Source organism: Cyprinus carpio, chromosome B23, assembly GCF_018340385.1.
Source record: "Cyprinus carpio isolate SPL01 chromosome B23, ASM1834038v1, whole genome shotgun sequence".
Lineage (NCBI taxonomy): Eukaryota > Metazoa > Chordata > Actinopteri > Cypriniformes > Cyprinidae > Cyprinus > Cyprinus carpio.
In genome coordinates, this window is record NC_056619.1 from 24,568,117 (window position 1) to 24,590,774 (window position 22,658).

A 22,658-nucleotide genomic window follows, 5' to 3' on the forward strand; every position below is an offset into this window, starting at 1 on the left:
TGAATGGTTTTAGCACATTTCTATGGAGGTCACATACTTAGTGTCCCGTCGAAAGAGTCCCTAACCCTACGTGTGAGCAGCAGTAATAGTGATGATTGACTTAAAACACAAAACAGTAAACAAAGTGACCTCAAAATATTGGAAAAGTACCCGTCACTGCCGCCTCTGCGAACCAAATAGTATCCAAAAGAAGGAAAACACCGTGGCAGAACTAGAATGAAACTGTTTCTTTACTTCAATCAAAACAAGGGTCAGAGGGAAGAACAGAGAACAAGATCAACCACTGGAATGTACATGAATCCTAATGAAAATCTCACAGTACAACAGTGATATCATTCACAAAACCAGCCATATATTCAAGAGCTTACTGGAATGGAATAAAAAAAATAAAAATAAAAAACACGCCCTGGTACTTTTCCCTAAAAAGAAAGTCCCGCCAAGACAATGTTCCAGCTTCTTCCTCCTGCCTTGACATTCTTTAGAAATGCTCCTGTTCTTTGTCTTATCTTCGAGTGAGAGAAACACTAGAAGTCTTTTTCAGTGGATATTCACTTTAACAGTCAAGAAAATACTCAAGGGAAAAAAGGCGGATAGGACAGTAGTGAGGAAAAGTGGTAGAATTGTATTTGTTCTCCTCGTCTCAGTTCTGGAACGGGACCAAAAGTGTCCTATCGGAGTAGAGACCATTTGATCTGCTCCTTAGCTGACTGTAGCACCTAGAAAAAAACAAAAAGATCCAGTAAAGTTAGAACCAAGACATCTATTAACAAAAATAGTAATATATATATATATAGATTATATGAGAAGAGAGAGAGAGAGACAGAAATATAAAAAAATATATATATATACATGAACTTGTGTCTATGCATATATAATGTAATGATATAAAGAAAAAAAGAAGAAGTAGAATAGAACTGGAATCTCATATCATTTGTACTATTAATTTTTTAGATGTCAAACATTAAATGGAAGAAACATTACTAGGTGCTTCTTTAAATCCACTTATAATGGTTGTTATAATTAATTTGAGGTGTCATTAGAATCTTAGGAAGGAATATATGAAAGTGAGTTCCTGCCAATTGATTAAAACTTGATGTTTTAAATTAGGCAATGCCAAATAATTAGTCATATTTAATTAGAATGAATCGCCAGCCTCGGAATCATTTATTTAAAGTGTTTTGTGTTCCTCTTCAGTAAATCCAATCACTCAGTGATGACGGATACACCAAACCACTCCCTAAAAACCTCACTCGTCTCCAAAGCTACAACAGGTAATTGAATTTTAACGTGTTTGTTCTCTTGACACATTAATGCCATCATTTTTCTTAAGAGATATGCATTCATCGGGATGCTGCTTTATGGTTTTAAAAAAGGCTGAGAACATATCAAGAGAAACTAATAGCACATTTAATGTACGGTGTGGTCCAAAAGCCACAAACTATGGGTGAAATTACTTGTATTTTTTAAAATACTTAAACCAGAAAAAAAGGGGGAAATCGTTTAAATGTATGTAGTAAGATTATTTTAAAGTCTCTTATGCTAACCAAGGTTGCATTTATTTGATCAGAAATAAAAAAAAGTGAAAAAAGTGTTAAAAAAAAGTATTTAAAATAACTGTTTGCTATTTGAATATATTTTAAATTTTAATTTATTCCTGTGATGAAAGCTGCATTTCAGCATCATTACTCCAGTCTTCATTGTCACATGATGCTTCAGAAATCATTCTTATATGTTGATTTGCTGCTCTAATTCTTATCAGTATTGAAAACAGTTGTGATGCCTAATATTTTTGTAATATTTTTACAGATTATTTGATGAATAGAAAGTTAAAAATAACAGCATTTATTTAAAATAGAAATATTTTGTGACATTATAAATTTCCTTCCTGTCACTTTTGATTAATGTAATGCATCCTTAAGGTATTAATTTCTTTAAAAAAAAACAAATACATACATACATATACATACACATATACACACACACATATATATACATATATATATATATATATATATATATATATATATATATATATATATATATATAGCATATACTTAAACTAAAACAAAAAAACTACAGAAGTGAAAAAGCCAAACCCATCATACGAAGGCACTAACATTGAAGGGAACCCTGTAATCGAGTAATGCAGGTGCAGCAAAACATCCAGGAATTAATTCATCATCTTAATTTGCACGAGGCGAGGCAAAGTATAACCATATAGTGGGGAAGACGAGGAGACAGCCATTAATCACAGACACGAAAGGCATACAGCCAGCCTGTCGCAGGGCCTCTTAAATGAGAACATTAATCAGTCCGCACTCACAAGTACGGCAGCCACGGGGAGCCATCGCTGGCAGACAGCCGCCAATAATTAGCCATCATGTTTACATGCAGCAGACACACACGGGAACCCAGAAAGCACGATGAAACGTTCTTAATGTGGGAGCTGTGAAACCAGACCACCGTGGACTCATTTTCTAAATGAATCATGGGTAAATCTCAGAGCTACTATAAAACATAAGAGCTGTGATGGCGACAGGTGCCGCTGAAGTGCGTCGACTGCTCTCACCTGAGTGACTGTCTGTTCTGTCAGAGGCACGTCATCGCCCTGAAACGACATGAGAGAGGGAGGTGACTTTAGGACTGCTGGCTTGCTTTCTGTCTCACACATGCAAGATTATTGGAAATCAAAGTTAATAGCTGCCTAGCAGGACCATAATGCTCATCAGTGCACATGAGATGAAGCAGAGCCAACAAATACTAAGCAGATTAACATTTACAACAGCATCATGAAAGTCAATAGAGGAGAACGGGAAGTAGTTACCCTCAGAGCGACACGGTGAACCACCTGCTGTGGGTCGCTCTCCAGGATCACACTGTAAAACAGACAGTTAATGAATGATCAGTGCTGCAACCAAGGCAATGTGATTTCTAGGCTCATTTCTGTTTTAGAGAATGCCACTTTTATTGATAGAGAGAATGCAGAGAAAACAGGAAAGGATGTGGACAAGAGGGAGGAACTGGATGAGGAAATAACATACGCCAGAATCAAACCTACGTGGTCGCAGTGGCTTTTTAATGACTGATGTCTAGCCCCAGAAGGAATCTATAGACTCTTCTGCAATTATTTTGGGGAAAAATCTGTGGAATTTGGCAGATGCCTTTAGCTTAAGGGACTTATTTTATTACTACATTTATTTCCTTTGGAATCGAACCCATGATCTGGGTGTTGCTAGCACCATGCTCTACTGTTTGAGCTACTGGATTGGGGTATTTAAACATAATAAAAAGTGTTAAACAGAGCTGAGAGTACTACAGTCTTATCTGTAGCTAAAAGCATTAACAAAACAGCCAGAATATTCAATGAATTAATGAAAGGAGCAGTTAACTCTTTCCCCGCCATTGACGAGTTATCTCGTCATTTAGAAAACAACGCTTCCCTGCATTGACGAGTTTTACAGCATTTCGTGTTTTCACTGTTATACACTCAGGGGCGCTATTACACATCTTCTGAACGAGTACAAAACCTCCCGAACAAAAACACACGTGAACAGGACAGAGAAATAATCAATCTCTTACATAAACAGATGCATATGATAAATAATAAGATCATCAGCAATAGACAGCATATAAATGAAAACTGCATAATGTTATGGAGTAAAATGATGATCCAGGAAGTGGTATGTGTCTGTGCAAGCTCTGGAGGGGTCAATGGAAGTAATTTACTGGATTTATGCTTTGATAATCATACTGAATATTATCCAGATGTAGTTGTGTGATTTTCTCACCTTTTTGCACAAAATTATACATTTTTATGTAACCTACCTATATTCAAGTGTTGATAAAAAATAATGCTTTAAGCTAGAATAAAACAGATTTTTTTTGTTTAAAAGTAGAGGCTTTGATCAAATATTGTGCATAATAATAATAATAATAATGCACATTCAAATATTCATACAGAAAAATATACTGTAGGCCATCAAATTTTTGTTAAAATCATCAAAATCGCTGGCAACTTTTCAAAAATGCTGGCGGGGAAAGGGTTAATTTATATTTTATGAATGATGAGAATTTATATGGAATTCTTAAGCTGTTGATTCTGTGTGGGCCTCCTAAAACCCAATTTAATTTTAAAAAATGCACACAAAATTAAAACTTACCCTCCATCAACAATCTCATCAACAGCCAGGAAAAGACCCTCCATATTTTCAAGCAGGGCTCTCTTTTCCACATTTTTCCTAAAAAGAAGAAGAATTCAGTCAAGAACAAACTGTCGTTAGCTGACGGAGACCATATAGCATACGAGAAAAAGTCTTTCCTACCTCAACATTTGGCTCAGGGAATCAAAGAGACAATTCAACACTGACATGAGCATCAACTGTGGGAGAAAAGACAATAACACTCATGAGACTCACAAGGTTTGATGAAAAGATACAATCCTGGATCAAGTATAAAGCATCACCTCGTTTTCATGGGAGCTGCCGATGACATAAAAATATAAATCAATATTGCTCTTGTACACAACCGTTAGACCCTCCAGCAATGCGATTTCACCTGTGTCAAAGAGAGGAAGCATGAGTCCACAGGACTTTATGTTAGCCAACACAACACGGACAGTATCAGAGTCACTTACTGTCTGTTCTGTGTGTCTTGTTGAAGATGTTCTTCTCAAAGGCTTTCTGCTCTTTCACTGTGGGATACGTGTCATCATAATACTGAAACACAGTCACAAACTAATACATGAAGCTTCTAATACAGTGACACATCTAGACAAAGAAAGAGCTAACAAAAACTCATCCATAAACCTTATGCAACAAAAAGGATAGACTGCACGGTTAAAAAAACATGTTATGTGGGTTCTGAATAACATAAAGGTGTTAAAATGAAGTTTACTTTCAGGTTTAATCCTATAAAGCCTGCTGTATCATATTTGAAACATGAATTTCTAAGGCCTCTAAATGATCAGCATGATCAAAACCTGTTGTACACAATCTACCACATGCCTTCCATCATCTGATTTATAGATTATAGTTTTTAAACAAGTAAAAAGCCATGCCTGACCTCTTCAGGTTGTGCTCCAAGTGTCTTTTGGCTGTGATTTTTTCAAGTAAACATAGGAATAACTTTTATAATGTTAGAAATATTTCAAGATGAACATGTACTGGACTGAAGCCACTTAAGTTTACTTGATTATCCATATAAGATCTTTTAGAAAATCATGTTAAAACGTGATGCATAAAGCTTGTGATGATTGTTTATTTGTTCACCCTCCATTGCATTGCATTGCATTTTATGTTTTTCTCCCTCAATTAAAACCACGGAGCTTTGAAAACTAAGCATTTAAATATCTTACTAGACATATAATTGGGAAATACAGAATGACAACTCATATTTATATGCATTTCACAAAAGTAGTAAAGATCTCATTGATATACAAGATTTTCTCAGTTTGGGCTGCTAGTGAAACTGAAGTGTGAGCTCCGTATTCTCACAATATCATATTACATGAGCCATAAAAGCCTGATATATCAAATATAATATGAAAAATCATAAAACATGTTTGCAAACTTTATTTTAGTTTCCTTTAGTTTGTCTTTTATTAATGTTAAATGCATCTGTCTGACTTCACAAGGTTAATTAAATGAATCCTCGCTGTATATCAGTGCAAATCTGATTATGACCCTTGTGTTCATGTGATGATCTCACCTTCGCATACAGTCTCTCTCCATCATTGTCCATGATCAGAACAGCTTTGACAGTGTACAGAGAGGGCTCCTGTCACAGCACGCACGCACGCACGCACGCACACACGCACACACACACGACAAATCACCAATGAATTACAGTGAAAACAATCAGCTGATCAGGCCAAAGGTAGAGCAGACTGTCCCTGCAGATACCCATCAGCTTAATATTAAACTTAATATTTTAACATAATACTTCCCTGTAACAGTATACTAATTTTTACTTTTTGATATATATTTCATATGCACGGTAATGCTAAACTCAAGTTAGATTGGTTACTGATTCATTGTTTCATTGTTTAGCGGAACTAACGTTACTCTCTGAAATGGAAACAGCGGATTGAACTGCCAACGGATGTTGTACACTTTACATGCAAATATTGGACACACAAACATAAAATCATATTACCAATATTAGCGTGTCCATCTTGTACTGTACAGATGTCGCTCACTCAGCCTCCGTGTATTGAACTTCTGTGTATGTGTACTTCCGCTGACGAGATGAGGTTAAAGGGCAAAACTGAGCGGAAGTACTTTAAAGCGTCTTTAAAGATTGCGGAAAATATTGCGGGAAATGAATAAGTACAAAAAAAATGTTTATCATACATAATGAGTTTAGGTGTAGGACGATATAAAATATGGGCTGTGTAGTAAAAACCAGTATGACTGTGGAGAATGTGTGTGTGTGAGTATAGGTTTAGCTACTGATGAGAGCCAAATACATGTTTGTGAGTGTCCTCACAAATATACTGCAATATCATGTATTTAATATTATATAGTTATATTTTATCATACATATTTAATAACTCTAAACAGGCTCAATAACAGAAATTGTGGTAGTAAATGTACTAATTAAAGGGGTGGTTGATTTTTTTTGTAGTGCACGACTACAACAGCAATATCTTTAAAAGAAAATATCTCACTTTGCATTGAGCTTTAAGCATCGTAACTTTGCAGACGATGTTTATGCTCTAACAGCAACATTAGCTACACACTAACTGATGTTAAAAAAGTGAAATTCTCCTTACACTAGTAAAGAATAAAAAAAAAAAGATATTTGTTAACTTATAACCTATATTGAAGCAATACTGATGTTGATATTTGATAGTGTCTGATACACAACCATAGGCTTTGTTATTTATTAGCCTAAATAATGGCACGTGTTGGGGACAAACATGCAATATAACACACAGGCCTAGGCTAAAGTATAAATCTAAAAATAAAACAGAGTTAAATATACTCTGAGCCCATTTAGTTAATGTCACTATATATGTTATTACAGGATAGAATAACACTTTACATCTATACATTTAGCAGACGACTATTAAATAGTGAAAAAATAAACAATCATGAACACTGAAAACTCAATTTAGTAGTGTGATTTTTTTCTGTATGATCAACTCTGTTCCTCAAGCTTTGTTATTGGCATCCAGTATTTTGTCTGAATCGTCTTCTAATAAGGACATAAATTATTATTTTTTTCCTCCTGACACCTCCTCACCTTTTGAGCCTATTTGCATCTGCATTTAGCTGATTATTAACAACTTGTTAGGCCTGTTTACTTGAAGTTTATATAAAAAAATTAGAATTTAAAAACAAAACTCCTATTTACATCCTATTTAGTAGCATTAAAAGTCAACCTAGGTGCAATGATTTAATCTTGCTTTCAGCAATGGAAACAATCTGACCTGAAGTAAACCTCTGGCTCTCATGAGCAGACGCTTAGTCAAAACTAATGAGTGATTCGGATCCTGATTCTGATCTGATTGGGATTGGAATCTGTTTGCCCTCCGTGAATGACACACTGGCCTCAATGACACAAGTCCTCCTCAAAATTGCATATGCTTCCAGCCTGTCCTGTTTTTTTTTTTTTTTTTTTTTTCTGTGATAAATTAAGAGATCCTCCTACAACTGGGCAACATAATTACACTGGTCACTTTTTCTGGGAAGCACCACTGTTAAAACTAATCCTAACAGGGGTTTTCCCTGCGCACGGCTCACAGCGCTTTACTACAGCAGCTACACTCACATCACAAACGGTTTAATCTAGAGAGCTGTGGTGGGATAATTTGTAAGTAAAACTCAAAATACAATGCTGAGCATGTTGACTGCATTTAATTTTGTATCCCAATTGAGTCTCGATGCCAAGAGGACAAAGAGTAGTTAGTATTCTGAAAAAAGGTTTTCTTTATATGCTTCTACAGTATGAAAGCTCACCAGCAAGTTTCACAATGAAACACAGGGTTTTCACAACTTTACCACGAAAAGCATTTCGAAATTACCCTATATTATATGAGAGAGGATACAGTATGTGTTTCCTTGGTGTAGGCTACTTTTTTTTCAGTTATAGTTATAATGTCAGCCAGAGCATGAGAATTTTACTTTATAATGCTGCTCACATTTTTTTGTATTTTATATTTTCCTTATTTACTATGTGTAGCATTGTTTAAAAATTTGGCCGTTACAATATCGTGTGACTCCATAAAAAATGAACTAATTGCATTACATAGTTACCTTTAATGGTTACTTTTATGTTATTTTTGTCTGAGCTGGCCTGCTTATTTGTTGTTTGATAACAACAACAAAAAAAAAAAAAAGGTTATAATTTTGGCAACTGTAAAGGCCCTTTCACACCAAAAGTGAAATTCATAAGCCTCAGCCTGAAGGAAGTGCCTCTGCGCCTCCCTCGTGAATTTTCTCAACACGGGTCAGGAGAGGTGTCAGTAATTAAATGAGCTTGTGACTCAGATATTAAAAAGTAAACTCAAAAATAATCTTTTAATCTAAAAATTAATTTGAAAAAATAAAATTTACTAGAAAAAAGTAAATTGTTTTCGCATCCCGCATTACTTGTAACGCATTACCCCCAATGCTGTATATATATAAAGATATAGTTACAAATTGTTGTTGTTTGTTTAAAAAATCCTAGAAAAAAAAGTTCTGCAAAAAAGTATAAAAGATAAACATATGTAAAATGTGAAAATAAAAAGAACATACTTATTCTGACCTGTACTTAGTAAAATATATAAAATAATAAGTTATTGTACTAAATGTTATTTTATTTTAAATGAATACAAACTTTTTGCTGATAAATAATTCAAATATAGAGATATGAAGGATCTTAAAATTACAATTAATTCATTTTTGGGGGCTACTTAAATAGGGGCTTTTAATGTCATCTAATTATTCTTGTTTTAAATATGCCTTACAAGAATTTTTGGTGTACAAACTATCATTACACTGAGTGATATTTTTTCTGTAAATCTTGGTAAAAATGCATGTCTCAGAAAAAAATTAAATTAAACAGGACACATTCTAATGTACTAATTTAAATCTGTATTAAACCTTCATTGTTTTTGTCCCCTTTTTGTCTTTGACCCATTTATATATTTGGCTGTCTGTATGTGAAGTACGGCATTTCATATGGGTGTGTTTATAATAGATCTGTGTGTTTATGTTTATGTACTTGCTTTGAGTCATTTTGCCTTTATTACATTCATATGGCCTGCAGTGTTCTAAAATTATTATTAGTAAAAGTATTAATAGTAGTACTCCTGAAATAGCACTGCATTTACAGTGCATCTGGTCAAAAGTACAGTGGAAATATCTGCAACAGAGCTGATCTTCTCGGAACTCAGTTTAGGAGAATATTTGTCACCAAACAATCGTTACACCTGACGAACTCCAAATGAGGAACCGGCACCCACAGTATCATTGCGCAGAGCAACTGTGTCTCAATAGTGCTTCAGATAAAAAGATAATCGGACGTCTTTCACAATAACATCTTTATCTGTGCGGTCACGGCAAAGTACGTGTCCACTCATCTCTTTCACACAGTATCAGAAGGGCAGTGATGGACATGATCCTCATCATCATACTGACCTGTGATGAGTGTCAGGCATGGCAGTGTGTCTGTATCCCGTCGGTTTCCCACTGTGGGTATGGGTGTGTGAGAGCAGCGCTGCCCTTGTGGTTGGAGCCTGTGGCTGCAGAAGGAGAGGAGAGCGGGGGAAAGGGGATGTTGGGTGGCGGAAGCTCTGCTGAGCGCTGATAAAGCCTTGTCTAGGTGCTCATGCTAACTGTTGTGGTTTCTGGCATGAGACGGTGGTTGAGGGGAGCTGTGTACAGTATCGCTGTATACTTCATTTCACCCAGCCTCCTCTATTGCACAATAAAGCATATACCATATAGTGGAGTCCAAAAGTGCACGTAAACGGGAAGTCTTGCATGGTGAATGTCACAAATTTGCTTATTTAGTGTGCAAAAGTGGCCTAGAAATTGTGTGGATTCTTTTGCATTTTACATCCTAATTTTAATGTTATCTTAAAAAATATAAATCCTGTTTTTGTAGTTAAATATACTCTGAGCCCATTTAGTTAATGTAACTATATATACGTATGTTATTAGAGGATAGAACTTGATGTAGTTGTGCCGAAGTTGAATTAAGGCATATATGTAAAATGTACAATATTTGAGGTTAACGAGAACGTTGCTAGAGTATATAGATTTTGCATCGTGATGAAATTACGTTACTCTTGATTACTCATACACATATTTTCCACTTTTCCCAGCAGCAGGCTTGGACGAATTTTCCCAATGGACCACAAACCAAAGGCACAAATGCTCTCATCATAAGTAGCTTGTGAGGTTTTTCCGTGTAATTGAAAACATGTTCTCATGTTTACTTGTGGCTAATGACACTTTGATTGTGATATTTTTGACAGAAAAAATAGAAGTTATATATGTGTGTTTGTATTTATATTTATATTTATATTTATTCACACAGAACTGTTCAAACGTTTGGGGTTATTTATTTATTTATTTAGTTGTTTTTATTTTTTATTTTTTTTGACCAGTCTATGCTCACCAAGGCTGCATTTAATTCTAATATGCTGATTTGTTCAAGAAATATTTCTTACTACTATCAATGTTGAAAACATCTGTGCTGCTGAATATTTTTGTGGAAACTGTGATATGTATTTTTTTTTTCCAGGATTCTTTGATGAACAGAAAGTTCTAAAAGAATTTATAAATATAAATATTTTGTAACATTCTAAAATGTGTTTACTGTCACTTTTGATCAATGTAAACTTATGTTATACGCTATGTTAACTCTTTCTAAAACTGTCTATCTCTATAAAATATATTGAAAAAACTTATACTTAACTTAAAAAACTTATACTTAAACATATATATATATATATATTAACATGGGTTATAGAAGACCTTACTTTTAGAAACCACTAAGTTTTAAATAAAATAAAAAAACATATTCTGATGTTTCTTCTGTGAGTTTCCTCCTACCTATGGGAAGCAGGAAGAATAGGAATAGTTGGATGGGTCAGGATGGTGTCAAGGAGCTGTTTCACTTCCTGTGGTCAAGCCAAAGAGGGTTAAGAGCATCACGAGGCCACAACGTGGCAGAGTGTGTAATGAATACAAAAATACAAGCTAACACGTGAAACTAAACAATGAATGGCAAGAAAAAACAGTTGAAAATGACAAAAAGGTTACAGACCAGTGAGATACAGAACTGTGCGAGCGACTGGGTGACCTGAACTATGTGTGGAGAGAGTCAGAACTGCTGTTTAGGTTGGAACACACCAAATCCCAAACCATTGTGGTGTATGTAATAGCAGGCTGTTTTCATGTGTGTGTTTGTAGGTGGTTGAGTCGGGTGGGTGGGTGGGTGCTAGGAATCAAGGCTTGGGAAGTCCCGTCTCTCTGATTCCTGGCAGGCGCCCACCTCTTTGGACGATGTCAGCCACCTACGTCCATCATTATGCTGCATTTACATACAAACATATTAATGCGTGGGAATGAAATCACCGCATCGTAAAAGACGAGCATGAACAAGTATCTAGAAAACCACGGGCACACCGCTATCACGAGCTTTGATAAACAGTTTTTAGTCATAACTTACCCTTTCTTAGTACTTTGTAACAACACCTTTGGGCATCTGTTATGTTTTTACACTTATTGACATTGATGTTTCCATGAAGCACCTTTAACGTCCACGGAACCTCGTGATTGTACAAAACATTCTTCATATAGTGGAAAAAAGTTCTTTAGATTAAAAAAAAATGTTTAGACTAAGAATAAAAATGTTCTTTGGGGAACCAAAAATTATTTTTCTACACTCTTAAAATGACTGTGTATTGATGGTGCCATGAAAAACCTTTAACATGAAACTTTCCATCGTACAAAAGGTTCTTAATGTTTTTCACACTAAGAGAGCACACTGATCACTGAAAGGTTCTTTCGGGAACCAAAAATTATTCTTCTACTCTCTTAAAAATAAAGGTTATTTTTTGGCATCTGTAGTTCCATGAAGAACTTTTAATATTCATGGAACCTTTCCATTGTACATACACTACAAAATAAGAGTTCAAAAAGGTTGTTTTTGCAGCAATGCCATAGAAGAATTTCATCATTTTTGGTTCCCTGAAGAACCTTTCAGTCAACAGTTCTTAAAAGAATGATTTTTGATTATCGTGAAGAACATTTCAATGATCTGAAGAACTGTTTTCCACTTTAAAGAACCTTTTGTGGTGTGGAAAGATTGCATGGATGTTAAAGGTTCTTCATGGAACTACAGATGCCAATAAAGAACTTTATTTTTAAGAGTGTAAGTTTCCTCATAGTGGTTCTTTAGATTATTAAAATGTTCTTCACACTAAGAAAAAAAATGGTTCTTTTAAGAACTGTTCACCGTAGGGTTCTTTGGGGAACCAAAAATTATTCTTTTATGGGATTGCTGCAAAAACTCCCTTTTGAAAGCTTTTTAAGATTGTATCATTAATAGGAAATTCGATTTCTCCACTGGAAGTCATTGGTTTCTAATGATTGTTGACCATCATGCATCTGAACGCTCGTTGAGTGATGTATTATTGAAGGTGAGTGTAACACGATAAGGCATCAGTCAAATAAAATAAAGCACTTCAAACGAACAAGGAAAACACATCCTTTCACCTCACCTGACAATTGTGCCTAAACAATCGTGCTGATTGTCCTGTGTGTGTTTGACTACGGAGGGATTTCGGCAAAGACTCAAATGGTCACTTGCAATGTAAGACACGTTCTTCCACCCTCCCGTCCCCCCGGCCCCCGCTTTCACTTGCTGTCTGTGGTTGAGCGGCAGATACAGGAACAATGTGGCCTTTCTTACCTGTTGAAGGTGTACATTCCATCCCTACTATATCAAGTCAGAAAACAGCCCCTCCTCCGCAAAGCAATCCTAGATTTAACTCCAGGTGCGCCTGCTCGAAGAGTCTGCGCTCAAACCACATCCCTCACGGTGGCTTTCCTTTACATGAACACCTCGGGTCTTTATGAAACACATAGTTCTTATTAATAATGAAGTGTGATTTTTTTTGTGATATATTTAGGACTTGTACACACCAAAGCTGCTGATGTGAATAACTTGTCCTTAAACTACAAGCTGAAGGGTCCGAGTCTATATTTGGTAGGGCAGTCCACAGTATCAGGCGTGAGCTTTGTATATATAAATTTGTGGCTTAACCACTTGCTCTTTTTTCATGGTAAATATAATTTAAACATATTGTAGTGCAAGTGTTGAATTTGAGTGTGGGTGCTTTACAGGAAACCTGCTTGCATCGCCCATAGACCCATCCCATCTGTGTGAGTGACAGCCAAAAGCAGACAGGGTGAGTGGGAGAACGGGTGAATGAGAGAGAAAGACAGGTTGAGCGCATGCACACTTGTAGTTCAAAACTAAGAGCATGCAGCAAACTCTTTCACTCTGCACTTCAACACAGGGGTCAGTGGTTATTGTGAATATGACATTGTGAAGACTTTTTCATCTGAGCTTAGTGCTTAAGGACATGCTAATAAGGTACAGTCATTTCATCTTCTTTGATAGCTTGTTGTGAAGTTTCTTCAGTAAATATGGCAATTGTTGACAGATATTGTACAATTCTGGTTCGCTATCAGATTTGAAAGATTCTAAATGACATTTTTTGAGTCATAATTCTAGTCATTCAAGTTTTTGAGTCATAGTTTTAGTCATAAAAACTGTTTAAAAACTAAGCACACATTAAATGTAAAAAGTGTGTAAACAATTTTTTTTTTTTTGCTTTAGAAGAAATTGACAAGTGATTAAGGTGTTAAAGTTGTATTATATTTTAAATACATTCTATTTTACTAAGTGTTATAATGTGAACATTTTATTAAGATGTGAATTTTGCTTAAAAAGTTTCGTTTTTAAAATTGTTTAAATTAAAAAAAAATACAAAATATTTTTAAAATCCATTTTTCATTAGACGCTACCCACTGCAGTCACTTTTTGATTATCACAAATATTGCAACGCATAATGTTTAAAAAGAGAGACAGACAAGTTTATTCAATTAAGGTAAATATAGTTGAATTTTTTTTTTTATCTTTCTTGCTTAATGTTGGCTCGTGTGCACTGGTACAGTGGTTAGTACCACAGCTGATGTCGAAATTTGGAAGGCCGGTCCCATAGCCCTGTCCCCTCAGAATTTCAGAAACTAGTCAAAGGAAATAAGCTAGACACCGCGGTAAAGGCAGGATATATGTTTTTACCCTCAATATGACAAAAGGAAAGATGTGTTTTGTTAAATACTTTACCACACATGAAATGTCAACCATTAGATGTTATACAGCATTACTGCTGCCACGTCCTGTCAAACTTGTACCTGACTTTTCAATCAGGCAGTGCCTATGTATTTTTACAGTCAGCTAAAGTGTGCTTTCGAATTATATGAAATTGTACTAAATTGTATGAAATTTTCACTCTTTTGTAAAATTGTTCATTTGAATTAATAAGATAACACTTGCAAGCAGAATAATGATATTCGATTCCAAAATTATTTTTATTATAGCTGCATAGCTTTAAGGGGAAGTCGTGGCCTAGTGGTTAGAGAGTTTGACTCCTAACCCTAAGTTGTGGGTTCGAGTCTCGGGCCGGCAATACCACGACTGAGGTGCCCTTGAGCAAGGCTCCGAACCCCCAACTGCTCCCCGGGCGCCGCAGCATAAATGGCTGCCCACTGCTCCGGGTGTGTGTGTGTGTGTGTGTGTGTGTGTGTGTGTGTGTGTGTGTGTGTGTGTGTGTGTGTGTGTGTGTGTGTGTGTGTGTGTGTGTGTGTGTGTGTGTGTGTGTGTGTGTGTGTGTGTGCGTGTGCGCACTTTGGATGGGTTAAATGCAGAGCACGAATTCTGAGTATGGGTCACCATACTTGGCTGTATGTCACATCACTTATAGTGTACCAAAATAAATGCCCAATTTAACAGGAACCCAACATCAAAGTTCAAAGCAGTTGTTGTGTATAAAAAGGCTCTAAAATAGGACCAGTAAAAGCAAACCAACAGATGAGACACAAGTTTAATGAAATAGCTAAATAAAACGAAACTCAATGGTAACCAGAATGACTGCTATTGCATATTTAGTATCACATGGATTAATTCATTTATTTTCGACGTGAGGGAGTGTGCTGAGAAAGTCTTCCTGACATTCTGATGTCTGTGGTTAGGCCCCTGCCTTCGTTTACTGGAGGACAGGCTGGCTCCCAAAAGATTGTCTTATCAAGGGTTGACATTAATGTTCGCAAAGCCAGCTGATAGGACAAATCCAGCCCAAAGAAACTTCATGTCCAGTGACACAAAATGACATTTGGAGCACATGGGAAGGGAAACGTGATAAAGTCTCAAACAAGATATATTCTGAAGGTTAATGTCGATTTTTTGAAGTTTCAGTGACATCATCGTCCGTTTACGTGTGTCGATGAAAATGTTGTCGAGTCAGAATAAATTTGGTCCTGTGATTGTTGGCATGTGGTCACAGCTGACCTATATTTCCTGTTATGTGAGCGCTAACATTGTGTGTTTTTTTAAACTCTATTTTTAACTCTACAAATGCATTTTTCTTTACATTCATGTTTGACAAAATACAGAAAGTGACTGATTTCTTTTAATGTTTTAGACTGATTCACTGCAACAGGGGTCTGTCCTGAATGTGTTCAGCAATCAACGGTGTACTTCCCCTGAGGATCAGCTGTGAGGTCAGTATCTTTATGGGGAAAAATATTATAATTCAGCTTTCCCAGTAAGAAAAGCCTAGAAAAATAAAATATTTTTTTAAACGAAGAAATAAATGCTGTAAAATCTATCTGTACCCTGCAAAAATGACTTAAGTTGAATTACTACTTTCTTGACTTGTTTTTCAGTTAAGAAAAATAATTAAAAACAAAACTTGATAGAATGCATATTTTGTCTTACTGCACTAGCGGATTTTTAACAGTACACTTAAAACACTTTAAAAATAACATATGTGACCCTGGAGCACAAAACCATTCATAAGTAGCACGGATATATTTGTACCAATAGCCAAAAATATCGATTTTTCTTTTATGCCAAAAATCATTAGGATTTTAAATAAAGATCATGTTCAGTGTAGATGTTTAGTAAATTTCCTACTGTAAATATATCTAAACTTAATTTTTGATTTGTAATATGCATTGGTAAGGACTTCATTTAGAGATCCCTCAGATTTCAGATATTCCAGTATCTTGACCAAATATGGCCCTATCCTAACAATCCATACATTAATGGAAAGCTTATTTATTCAGCTTTCAGATGATGTATAAATCTAAATTTTGAAAATTTGACACTTATGAATGGTTTTGTGGTACAGGGTCACACACACACACACACACACACACACACACACACACATATATATATAAATATAAAATATATGTGTGTGCACACATTGGTTGAAAACAAGTCTCTTGTTCTAATAATTTGAAGTAATTATATATTTTAATAAATAAAAAATTTATACATTTTTGCATACACTGTGTTAATTTTAAGGACTGGCAAACCCTGGAAGACTGCATGGGGAGGTGTCAATGTCCACCAATGTCACTGGATTCAGGGCACAACGTTCCCCCCAGCATTTGGATATGGACTTGGCCTGGCAGGAACTGATGGCCATCACAGAACTTCAGGTCGGTACACTGGAACACCTGACTAAACTTGCTCTTTCACATGCACAAATGTCAAAACTCAAAAAAACTTCTGATTATTTTATGGTAGGATACAGCCAGTTGTTTTAGAGTCTTAATGAAATGGTGGCCTTATAACATTTTTCTAATGCTGAATCCTCTGTAAATGCACACATTGAGCTACGATCTGCAACAATGGGCCAATTGAGTGATGCAAGGATAAAGGCAGGCAGAGAAAAAGAGTGAGTGCTGTATATTGCTGACAGCCCCCTGCATTGCACAATGACCATCTGTTTCTACATGAAACCTGAGCGCTCCTAAGTAAGACCTGCATAAGCTACGGGTGGCACATTCACCCAGGTGGGCTGGTCCTGAGCAGATGACTGAATACAACCCTCCTCTGCAGCAAAAATCGACTGCAAACCTTCACTTTACTAGTGTTTTATTGTAAAATAGTTTGATTTGAATCACCTTCATGGTCAAGTTTGAGTGAAACTGGAAATTCTTTATTTTTTCTTTTTTTTCCCCCACAGGAGTTTGAGGTACCCAATGAGAATCCCTTTGAAGCTATTCCATACCTGTCCATGGAGCCCATGGTTTCTCAAGGAGGGTTCGGGATGAGTCAACCACAGCCAGAATCCATTCCAGCCACTTGTGATGCCCATCCTGCTGCGGTCTATGAAAGTGCATACCCGGAAATGATGCCACCCTATCAGCGTTTAAACCCACACATGGATATGCACTACAGCCTCCCTGTACACAGTGGCCACGGTTCCTCCAGAATGATTACGAATACGCAAGCTCTTCATCCTCCTCTCATGAGTCTTTTGGAGCACATGAACATGACACGCGGTCATGGTATTACGAAAGATGCCGTTATCAACCTTCATTGCACAGGACAAATCAAACAGGCTTGCGCAGATGATCCTGAGTCAGATTCCGGTTTGTCGCTTGGTTCGAGCCCACCGCTGGCCTCTCCTGAGAATGCAGTGCATGGAGTACCTTCGTACTTACCTGCAGATGGTACGATGGGCTACACCGAAAACGAAAGTATTGGGGAACAATGTCGCATGCAGCCAAGTTTGCTCGGGTCTGTCGACTACCAGCAGTCGTACAGTTCATACCCTGGAACTTCTTTTCCCACACCTGCAAATATGCAACCCATCAACCAGCAGACTTACCAACCAATTGCATCAGTGAAGCAACTAGTTTTACCCACAGCCCTGCATGACCTACAACTGAACGGCTCAGGTTTAACAAGACTGGGTGCATATCAATCTATGTACTCAAAACCAAAATCAAGCAGTGTTCCCGTACCCCTGAGCAGAGATGAGAGGCGAGCCCTCGCTCTCAAAATACCGTTCGCACTGGACAAGATTGTGAACCTACCAGTGGATGACTTCAATGAGCTCTTGACACAATTCACACTGAGTGATGCTCAGCTGGCACTTGTGAGGGACATTCGCAGACGAGGGAAGAACAAAGTTGCTGCTCAGAACTGCCGCAAGCGGAAGTTGGAGAATATTGTGTATTTAGAAAACGAGTTGGGACAGCTTAGAGCCCAAAGAGAACATTTAACCAGAGAGAGACTGGAGTTTCAGCAAAACCTAGCCATCATTAAACATCGGCTCTCAGATCTTTACACCCAAGTGTTTTCACAGCTACGTGATGAGGAGGGACACCCTTATTCAGTTGATGAGTATTTACTACAACAAACTAATGATGGCAACATTTACTTAGTGCCACGGAATACAGCCCTGGAGGGTGAATGAACTGATGTTCATTTTGAAATGTGCAAGTCACCCATAGATGGACAACTAAACTCTTGAGGTTCCTACACTTGACAGATTAATAACTTCAAATCACTTGTCATGAACAAAATCTCTCTCATAGTAATTTTTAGGACAGAACTACAAGATACGTGTAACTACACAAATTATGAAGTGTTTAAGACTAAGACACTCCCAAACTTTTATGAAGTACACTGCAAGTGATGTTAAATATTTTTTGTACATTTAAATATTGGTCTAAAACCTAGAATCAGTATTATGTCCAACAAACATGCTTTAAGTAAACAGGTTCTACACAAGACAAATCAAATCATTTGTAGCATTAAAAGTTTTATTGGTAAAAAAGGTAAAAAACAGGTAATAAAAATAAAATCTCTTCAGCTGCATTTTGGTCCTAGAAAAGAGAACAAGTCTGAGGTTTGGAATATTGTAAACAAGATTAATACTGCATTACAAGAGCAAGTACCTTTTATAATTTCACCAGTTTAGACAGACAATTGTCTTTCCATTTCGAGAGATGATTTTCACTCATCAGATCCTGTAAAAGCAAGAGTAACATGGTCAGCACATTAAATATAGAACACAAAAAAAACCACAAGTGGGCATGCATTAAAAGGGTTTAAGGTCTACAAAATCTTGTGCACCAAACTATGCTGACTGCAGTTACTTCCCCTGTAATACACACAACACTGAATGGGAAGTTCACATTAACTGTACAGCCTATGCTAATAAAATGTTAAACAGTTACCAGCGGTAGTGGAGAAGTCTGTTCTTACCTACAGGAGTTATAAAAGCGCTGCCTGCTAGTCTTTGAGTTGCGCCCTGTACTCCCTGCTCCTTCACAGGGCGATGATCTTGCTACTCCTTTCTCAGCAAGCTCCCATGGCTAGACTGATATGCAACCACACTACTCTAGGCATTTGCATTAAACAGCCTATGCTTTTTGAACCAGTTTTGACCATTTCACTCACGTTCCCATTTTTTTCCCCCCAAGAGCCAAACAGTTTACTTTCTACTAAAAAAGGCTCATAGAAGCTCCATTAAATTCAAGTGTACTACGCTAAAACCCCCAGAACACAAATGACTAAAACGCACATCTTTTAAAAAAAACAAAAACAAGGATGTTTTATTTCATTGGTTACATAATCAAAACCATAAAGACTGAAAGTAGTTCTACATAAAACCTCATTGGAATGCTTTTCCATAGACAATATAAAATAAGTCTGCATGATGACAAAATCATGATGTCCCACACATGATAGCGCTACTGTACACTTCTTCTGGTGGCAGCTGTTAATCTGCCACACCTGTTTGGCTGAGCAGATCTAGGGATGTAAACCTGCATCTGCCCTGTCACTTCTCTTGCTCTCCTCTCCTAAAGCACTCAGTCCTGTTGAACAATATGAACAACAATTGTTAAGCTGCACACTACCTGAGGTTTGTTGTTTCTACACCAGATGTACAGCAAGGTTACAGTATGCAATGAGTATTCAGTCCAAGACTAACGTATTGGGATTGTTAACCTGTAAACCTGCAAGTCTATTTATGTAAAGTAGTCAAGAATTTGAAACTAACCTTTCTGAGCTTAAAACCGTCTACCACCAGAGCTGCCTCCATATCCACCACCAGATCCACCGCCATAGCCACCTAAAACAGATGTCATTTAAGATTCAAGTTGTTTATACAAGGCGACAAACCAAAAGGGAAGCCTAAAAGGCCATTATGAAAAACTCACCACCATATGGGCCACTGTTTCTTCCTCCGCCTCCACCACTTCCAAAGTTCCCTTTCATGGGACCATAGTTGGACTGCTGGTTGTTATAGCTGCCAAAGTCACTGTAGTTCCCACCTCCGCCGCCACCACCACCTCCAAAGTTGCCTATTCGCATTTAAAAACCACATACACCTGGTTACTGCTGACCATTCTTCGAGATATTTGAAAGGAAGTTCAGCCTGGCATCTACTCACCACCTCCAAAGTTTCCATTGCCATTGTTGTAATTGTCATTATAGCCACCGCCGCCGCTGTTGCCGCCACCACCACTACCATAACCGCCACCCTGGTTGCCATAACCATGTCCTCCTCCTCCGCCGCCACCTCCATATCCACGATTTCCACCATAGTTTCCAGGGCTGCCACCATAATTACCTGGAGAAAGCAAGTTACTTAACATTAATCAAAACATTTACCAAATCGTGTTTTCAAAGAACCAAGAAACCACTGCATACCATCTCCGCCACCAAATCCATTGTTGTAGTTGTCGCCTCCATAACCGCCACTGCCGCCTCCACCACCTCTCCCTCCTGAAAAGGGTTGTGAAACTTGCGTTCATACGAAAGACTCATTCATCATTTAAAACGTTAATGTCCACTAAGGCACGTACCTCTTCCAAAATAGCCATCCCGGTTGCCGCCGCCGCCACCTCCAAAGTCACTGTTGTAGCCGCCATTGTTGCCGTATCTGTTGAAGTTTCCACCTCCTCCTCCACCACCACCACGGCCTATAGATGGTTTTAAAAATCCCATTTAATACAGCCAAGTACATTAAACCAAAATAAACAGCTTGGACACCAACTTACCTCTCATGTTCATGCCAGTGTTTTGCATCTCTTGTTTAGACAGAGCTTTTCTGACTTCACAGTTGTGTCCATTCACAGTGTGGTATTTCTGAACTAAGGAGAGGGAAAATAATCAATGTTAACATTTATAATAAAGAGACCAATAATAAGACACTAAAAATTACACTGCACTTACTGACGATACGATCAACGGAGTCATGGTCGTCGAACGTAACAAAAGCAAAGCCTCTTTTGTTTCCGGTCTTGTGGTCCACCATTATCTCAACGGCCTCAATTTTGCCAAAATGTTTGAAGTAATCGCGAAGATGGTTCTCCTCTGTGTCATCTTTAATGCCACCCACAAAGATCTTCTTCACAGTTGTGTGGGCAAATGGCTTGTTGGAGTCCTAAAACCAAAATGCAATCAGGTATTTGCATTCATACACATCTATATAAGTTTTTAACAATACAAAGGCTTGGGATGTTAAAACGCACCTCTCGAGACACGGCTCGTTTGGGCTCCACGAGCCTACCGTCGACCTTATGGGGCCGTGCATCCATAGCAGCATCGACTTCGGTCACATTGGAATAAGTGACGAACCCAAATCCCCTCGAGCGTTTGGTGTTTGGATCTTTCATCACCTAGAACAGCACATAAACAAGCATAATCAGGGTTACGGTCATCACCAGACCCTTAAATCACAATGCTTGGTGTTAGATCATGCAAAGATACGATTGATATTGTATACCGCTGTATACAAGCAAGATAGAAGGCACTTACCACACAATCCGTTAAGGCGCCCCATTGTTCAAAATGCGCCCGCAAACTATCGTCTGTGGTTTCAAAGCTGAGCCCTCCAATGAAGAGCTTCCGCAGCTGCTCTGGCTCACGTGGCTGGCCCTGAAAATAACCCATAACAACAACTTAACACCGAAACTGAGTGCGTCGTGTGTATTATTCTGCAGCAGATATCAAACTAGCAATGTATTGATGCGCAAAACGTCATTAATCGTCGAGGTAACAGACTGTATCTGGGGGGGGAGGTGATCGAACACCTCCGCCATGTTGGTGCCGCGCGCAGCACAGCATATCTATAAACAGTACCTACTTCAGTAAAACAACATAGATTATACACTCATGTAAACAATCGCAGATGTGGCCGGTGAGGAATTAAAACCAAGAAACTACTATTTTCGAGAACACGACCTTCAGTGAAAACACGCGGCCTATGGGTGCACAGTAACGTTACAAGAGTTAAAATGGCGGCCGAACAGGCTGTTTGCGTTAACAAAAGAGCCACGAGTGAGATCCGAGTTAAATCGGAAAACGCTCAGAACATGAAAGCTACATTGCTTAAACCGTGTTTCATAAAAACAAATATAGCTGCATTATTAAAGCCAACCTACCTCTTTTGACATTCTATCGACTGTTTCTATCCGTGCTGCGCCACACGCTTATCGGTGAGAGACAAGCACGCGCTGAGAGCTGGGGAGATACCATAAATAGCTTGGCCAAGTACAGTTCCCGCCTACTGCAGACGATGATTGGTTCACGCTTCCCGCTAACGCGTTTGTTTT

General features: G+C 37.6%; 3 protein-coding genes across 7 annotated transcripts; 1 reads left to right on the forward strand and 2 right to left on the reverse strand.

Annotated features, from left to right (window-relative positions):
• Positions 1–212: 212 nt before the first annotated feature.
• copz1 (COPI coat complex subunit zeta 1) lies at positions 213–6,301 on the reverse strand. The gene is made up of 9 exons (XM_019096360.2): positions 6,154–6,301; positions 5,707–5,775; positions 4,634–4,715; positions 4,463–4,554; positions 4,323–4,378; positions 4,161–4,238; positions 2,825–2,876; positions 2,570–2,608; positions 213–716 (listed from the first exon to the last, which is right to left on the reverse strand). The coding sequence occupies exons 1-9, from the start codon at positions 6,169–6,171 to the stop codon at positions 669–671; spliced, it is 534 nt and encodes a 177-aa protein (XP_018951905.1). The 5' UTR covers positions 6,172–6,301; the 3' UTR covers positions 213–668.
• A 7,117-nt stretch (positions 6,302–13,418) lies between these two features.
• Positions 13,419–19,270, forward strand: LOC109081369 (transcription factor NF-E2 45 kDa subunit-like). Its single transcript, XM_042750837.1, has 4 exons — positions 13,419–13,599; positions 15,710–15,788; positions 16,599–16,736; positions 17,267–19,270. The coding sequence occupies exons 2-4, from the start codon at positions 15,741–15,743 to the stop codon at positions 18,503–18,505; spliced, it is 1,425 nt and encodes a 474-aa protein (XP_042606771.1). The 5' UTR covers positions 13,419–13,599; positions 15,710–15,740; the 3' UTR covers positions 18,506–19,270.
• On the reverse strand, positions 18,834–22,628 carry LOC109081365 (heterogeneous nuclear ribonucleoprotein A1-like). 5 transcript variants are annotated; one of them, XR_006158231.1, is made up of 12 exons: positions 22,488–22,628; positions 21,862–21,981; positions 21,576–21,722; positions 21,277–21,487; positions 21,102–21,194; positions 20,907–21,023; positions 20,752–20,826; positions 20,492–20,671; positions 20,259–20,402; positions 20,099–20,170; positions 18,990–19,061; positions 18,834–18,904 (listed from the first exon to the last, which is right to left on the reverse strand). XR_006158231.1 is itself a non-coding variant. In XM_042750839.1 (11 exons), the coding sequence occupies exons 1-10, from the start codon at positions 22,497–22,499 to the stop codon at positions 20,109–20,111; spliced, it is 1,161 nt and encodes a 386-aa protein (XP_042606773.1). In that variant the 5' UTR covers positions 22,500–22,628; the 3' UTR covers positions 18,834–19,061; positions 20,099–20,108. The 5 variants fall into 5 exon arrangements, 3 of the variants coding, with proteins under 3 accessions (XP_042606773.1, XP_042606774.1, XP_042606772.1); XR_006158230.1 differs by having other exon boundaries at positions 18,834–18,917; XM_042750839.1 differs by having other exon boundaries at positions 18,834–19,061.
• Positions 22,629–22,658: the final 30 nt, after the last annotated feature.